We start from the raw sequence: 5,787 nt of genomic DNA on the forward strand, positions 1-5,787 counted from the left end.
GTAGTATTGAAGGCCCCTCTCTACCTCACTCTCTCTCATCGTTTCATACTATTTTTCCTATCTTTTCTTGTGCGGCGGAAGGCCGAAAGATAGGGCGTAAAACCTGTTGAATAAATGAATCCGAATGTACGTCTACCTGTCGTCATTAGTTTTCAGATCGATCATGGCGATGATTTGAAAATGTTGTTCCGAACCGATAAAGCGCCATACCTATTTCGATTATAATTATTTTTTTCCAAAAATGTCTTCTCAAACTACAGAACAGATAAGCGATACATGTCCTTGTGCCTACGTTTTCTGATACTTCAGACGGGGATATCCCACGTAAAACCCCATCCCAGATTTTTCTATTTCGCCCGATCTGTCTAGTATCCTCACGTGCGTTATCGCGGAATATTCTACGCATCGGTGTATTCATCCGCGTATTTATAGAATTCGGTTCAAAATTTACTATCTGCTTTATATTATCTGTTTTTTTGTATTTTTGATGTTGTTAAGATTCCTGGTGTTGTAGATAAAATAATATTTTCACTGTAAAATGTGTGGTATTATTTGTAAATGCGGCCTACTTTGTTTACTTTCCAAACGTTGTTTAAAAGTGAAGAGGCTGTGTGGGTAGTTTGAGGCCCCCACGGGCCACGCCAAACTCTGATGAATATTGAATAATTTTTAGAGTAATATGTGCAAGTAAAAAATCGATTACCTGCAAATGAGCGAGATCGGGGCTAACGCTGAGGTTAGGATGTTACAGGATCTGAGATACCCCGATCTCGCTCAGTTACAGGTAACAGATTTTATCGATTTCGGGTTCGAAATTAATTTATTGGTGTGGCAGACATTTTTGTTATTTTTTGTGCTCCCCGAAGGAAGAGCATATAGTCGCCGCTTTTTCCGTCCGTCCGTTAGTCCGTTCGTCATAATTTTGTCGGGAACATAACACAAAAACTATAAGAGGTATCAAAACTTCACAGGTAGATATAAGTCTTAATCTTTTATTGCCTGTAACCTACCACCAATTTGCTGACACGTTATTTTGTTGTTTCCAGAACCTACGGGTGTATGCAAGATAAAGAGAGGATAAAATGGTGATGATTGGTTGAAAGTGAGCACGTGTTTGGTGACGACTGCTATCCCAGGATGCCGCACGTAACTTGGGAGGATATGCCACCTCCGGCTACTGTGCCCGACAAGACTGTCCGACGGCGGGAACATCCGCCGCCCACGCGCGAGGCAGAGTACAAAGCTATCATTGCGAAAGTGAATGAAATATGTCTCCAGATACGAAAATTTGCTAAAAAGTATCTGGATCGTAAGGCAGTAGATTATGCAGAATGTGACAAATGCCTTTCGGAACTCCTTCGCTCTTGGGGGATGGATGCCTCAGATTTTAAAACATGGAAAGAATTCTCCGATAAATTAAAGTTCAGAGAAATTTCTCCTGAAGTGAGGGAATCAGAAAGTTATAAAAATTTGTTGTATATATGTGAAAGGGCAAGGGCGTTTGAAGCAGCTATCCCAGGAATACGAGAAAAGCTGGTGAAATGCACGCGCGAGCACCTACAGAAATACTGTAAAAGTTTTATAGAAGAAATGGGTGGTCTGGATATTCGACCGGTGTTTGATTACGACGAGGCATTAAAGGGTTACAAGGCGGACATCGAGGGCAATATTGACCAAATCAATACAAATATCCTCACTTACGGAGAACTGAAAACTCCCTTTGACAAGTTTGTCAGTGACGGGAATGTTCACGGCAGACTCATGGAGGAGGTATGTGTAGCGGTCGTTGAAGTATCGCACACAGTTAAGAAATGGGTGAGTGAGGATGCTACCTATCCGGATAGACTGCTTCAGGAGGTCTTCTTCAACAATTCGTACAAGGAAAACCTAGAAGAGGACATTCTCCGGCTCAACTCTAAACACCGGGATGCGGAGCGCAGTCTTGAGAGGAAACATAAGACTTTTACTTACCTACACAGACAGCACCTTAGTCACAAAAAAGAAAAGAAGAAACTAAAATCTAGCTTGGAGACGGTAACCAATAAGATCGAGAAGCTGGACCAGCAGCAGCACCAGAGAGAGGACGAGATAACTGGGCTACACACGACAATAGGTGACAAGACGCCGCGCTCTCACCGCGACAAGGAGGAGCTCAGCCTCAAGCTGGGCCGCACGGAAGAGAACTTAGACCGGGTTCGAGAGTGGAAATCCGTGAGCGAACGTCAACAAGTACGACTGGAACGTGAGCTTAAGCATGTGTCCGATCGTACGTATGAACTGAAGGTAGAAGCCGTCACTGTTCGCCACGAGGAGGACGAGATAAAGAATTCTCTAATCGGTATAGAGATCGAGGTGAAATCTATCAAGGACAGAATCGCTAGTATTGAGGAGAAGAATGCGATTCTGACAAAGATCCGGGTCCTGAAACTATCACCTGACACACTAAGGATGATCCACAAACGACGAATACAGCCACGCGGTCGGGGTAAGTCAGACATGTTCTCCGCATTAGTCTTATCTCTATAACTTTTTTATGCAGAATTTGTTCTGTTTCATGTTCCAGTAAAACATCTAGTGAGAAGATAGACTGATACTATGCTTTAGACTGTCAGTGATTAATAATTGTTTTATAGACAAACTGGAGGGCAGCGGTCAGGAATCAACAGTAGATGTTGTCTCTGGTAACACTAAGGGTAATTAGTTTGACTTCCCTAGTATTTAAACCGATCCCTGATCCAGACATTTATCACTGCCATGGCCCCTAAACCCTGAAAATAGAATATATCGCTTGCTGTGGTGATCTCCGACCACTAACCCCTAAACCTTGCACATTTTCTTCTCTGTCATGACCCCTGACCCCGGCCAATTCAATTTCACCTCAGGCTGTCGTGATCATTGTTACCTTGTAATTGAATCATTTGAACCTTATCTGATATCAAATCAATAAAAAAACACAACGAGAAAATACCAACAGTATCATACCAACTCAAATCTAATAAAACTAGAATATACAGGGAGAATAAGACAATGGTAGATTGTGCTCCGTTAGTAATATTTCATTGATATCATTGTTTCAGTAACATCAATTGTTCACAATATATACATTTCATGTCAGTGTACTTTATATCTACCGATCAGGTCTGTCTATATGTATCACTATTCCACCGTACCCTATAGCTACTGTAACGGGCCGGTCTGTCTATATGTATCACTATTTCACCGTACCCTATAACTACTATAACGGGTCTGTCTGTCTATATGTATCACTATTTCACCGTACCCTATAGCTACTATAACGGGCCGGTCTGTCTATATGTATCCCTATTTCACCGTACCCTATAGCTACTATAACGGGCCGGTCTGTCTATATGTATCACTATTTCACCGTACCCTATAGCTACTGTAACGGGTCGGTCTGTCTATATGTATCACTATTTCACCGTACCCTATAGCTACTATAACGGGCCGGTCTGTCTATATGTATCACTATTTCACCGTACCCTATAGCTACTGTAACGGGCCGGTCTGTCTATATGTATCACTATTTCACCGTACCCTACAGCTACTATAACGGGCCGGTCTGTCTATATGTATCACTATTTCACCGTACCCTACAGCTACTATAACGGGTCTGTCTGTATATATGTATTTTCCTGTTCTCTATAGCTACTATAACGGGCCGGTCTGTCTGTCTATATATATGTATTTTCCTGTTCTCTATAGCTACTATAACGGGCCGGTCTGTCTATATATATGTATTTTCCTGTTCTCTATAGCTACTATAACGGGCCGGTCTGTCTGTCTATATATATGTATTTTCCTGTTTTCTATAGCTACTATAACGGGCCGGTCTGTCTGTCTATATATATGTATTTTCCTGTTCTCTATAGCTACTATAACGGGCCGGTCTGTCTGTCTATATATATATGTATTTTCCTGTTTTCTATAGCTACTATAACGGGCCGGTCTGTCTGTCTATATATATGTATTTTCCTGTTCTCTATAGCTACTATAACGGGCCGGTCTGTCTGTCTATATATATGTATTTTCCTGTTTTCTATAGCTACTATAACGGGCCGGTCTGTCTGTCTATATATATGTATTTTCCTGTTCTCAATAGCTACTATAACGGGCCGGTCTGTCTATATATATATGTATTTTCCTGTTCTCTATAGCTACTATAACGGGTCGGTCTGTCTATATATATGTATTTCACCGTACCCTATAGCTACTATAACGGGTCGGTCTGTCTATATATATGTATGTCACCGTACCCTATAGCCACTATAACGGGCAGGTCTGTCTATATATATGTATATCACCATTCTCTATGGCTACTATAACGGGCCGGTCTATCTGTCTATATATATATGTGTTTTCCTGTTCTCTATAGCTACTATAACGGGTCTGTCTGTCTATATATATATGTATTTTCCTGTTCTCTATAGCTACTATAACGGGCCGGTCTGTCTGTCTATATATATGTATTTTCCTGTTCTCTATAGCTACTATAACGGGTCGGTCTGTCTATATATATATGTATTTTCCTGTTCTCTATAGCTACTATAACGGGTCTGTCTGTCTATATATATGTATTTTCCTGTTCTCTATAGCTACTATAACGGGCCGGTCTGTCTATATATATGTATTTTCCTGTTCTCTATAGCTACTATAACGGGCCGGTCTGTCTATATATATGTATTTTCCTGTTCTCTATAGCTACTATAACGGGCCGGTCTGTCTATATATATATGTATTTTCCTGTTCTCTATAGCTACTATAACGGGTCTGTCTGTCTATATATATGTATTTTCCTGTTCTCTATAGCTACTATAACGGGTCTGTCTGTCTATATATATATGTATTTTCCTGTTCTCTATAGCTACTATAACGGGCCGGTCTGTCTATATATATGTATTTTCCTGTTCTCTATAGCTACTATAACGGGTCGGTCTGTCTATATGGATGTATTTTCCTGTTCTCTATAGCTACTATAACGGGCCGGTCTGTCTGTATATATGTATTTTCCTGTTCTCTATAGCTACTATAACGGACCGATCTGTCTGTCTATATATATATGTATTTTCCTGTTCTCTATAGCTACTATAACGGGTCGGTCTGTCTATATATATATATGTATTACACCGTGTTACTCGTATTACGGGTCAGTCTGGCCACTGTTCCTATCTACGTGAGAAGTATATGGTTTGTAGCAGATTCGCTATTACAGTACTCTTAATGCAAGCATACATCTTATTGTAGAAACCAGCGAAGGTAGCAGCCACGGTAAAGTGTCCCCGGTCACTAATGGCCCGGGTAACAGTAACGGTAAATAGGTCCATAGAGTGATGACACCAGAGTGTGTTTAGTCTTTGCTTGTTTTCACCAATGTATATTAGTTACGTTTTTGCATACCTGTTCCCAACAACCGCGTCTGTTGTGTGCTGTTAACTCAAATCCGTGTCCATTTTTTTTTACATTTGTTGGTAATTCCCATCATTTTCCATGTTGTGTTTGTTTACACCTGTCCGTATCCATTGTGTGCTTGTTTACACCTGTCCGTATCCGTTGTGTGCTCGTTTACACATGTCCGTATCCGTTGTGTGCTTGTTTACACCTGTCCGTATCCATTGTGTGCTTGTTTACACCTGTCCGTATTCGTTGTGTGCTCGTTTACACCTGTCCGTATCCGTTGTGTGCCTGTTTACACCTGTCCGTATCCGTTGTGTGCTCGTTTACACCTGTCCGTATTCGTTGTGTACTTGTTTACAACTGTCCGTATTTGTC

At 41.0% G+C, this 5,787-nt stretch overlaps 1 protein-coding gene across 1 annotated transcript; it reads left to right on the forward strand.

Annotated features, from left to right (window-relative positions):
• The first annotated feature begins 1,137 nt into the window (after positions 1–1,137).
• LOC132546008 (uncharacterized) lies at positions 1,138–5,336 on the forward strand. The gene is made up of 3 exons (XM_060209694.1): positions 1,138–2,485; positions 2,634–2,693; positions 5,263–5,336. The coding sequence occupies exons 1-3, from the start codon at positions 1,138–1,140 to the stop codon at positions 5,334–5,336; spliced, it is 1,482 nt and encodes a 493-aa protein (XP_060065677.1).
• Positions 5,337–5,787: the final 451 nt, after the last annotated feature.

This window comes from Ylistrum balloti, unplaced genomic scaffold, assembly GCF_031769215.1.
Source record: "Ylistrum balloti isolate Yb309-2 unplaced genomic scaffold, AGI_CSIRO_Ybal_v1 Utg369874, whole genome shotgun sequence".
NCBI lineage: Eukaryota > Metazoa > Mollusca > Bivalvia > Pectinida > Pectinidae > Ylistrum > Ylistrum balloti.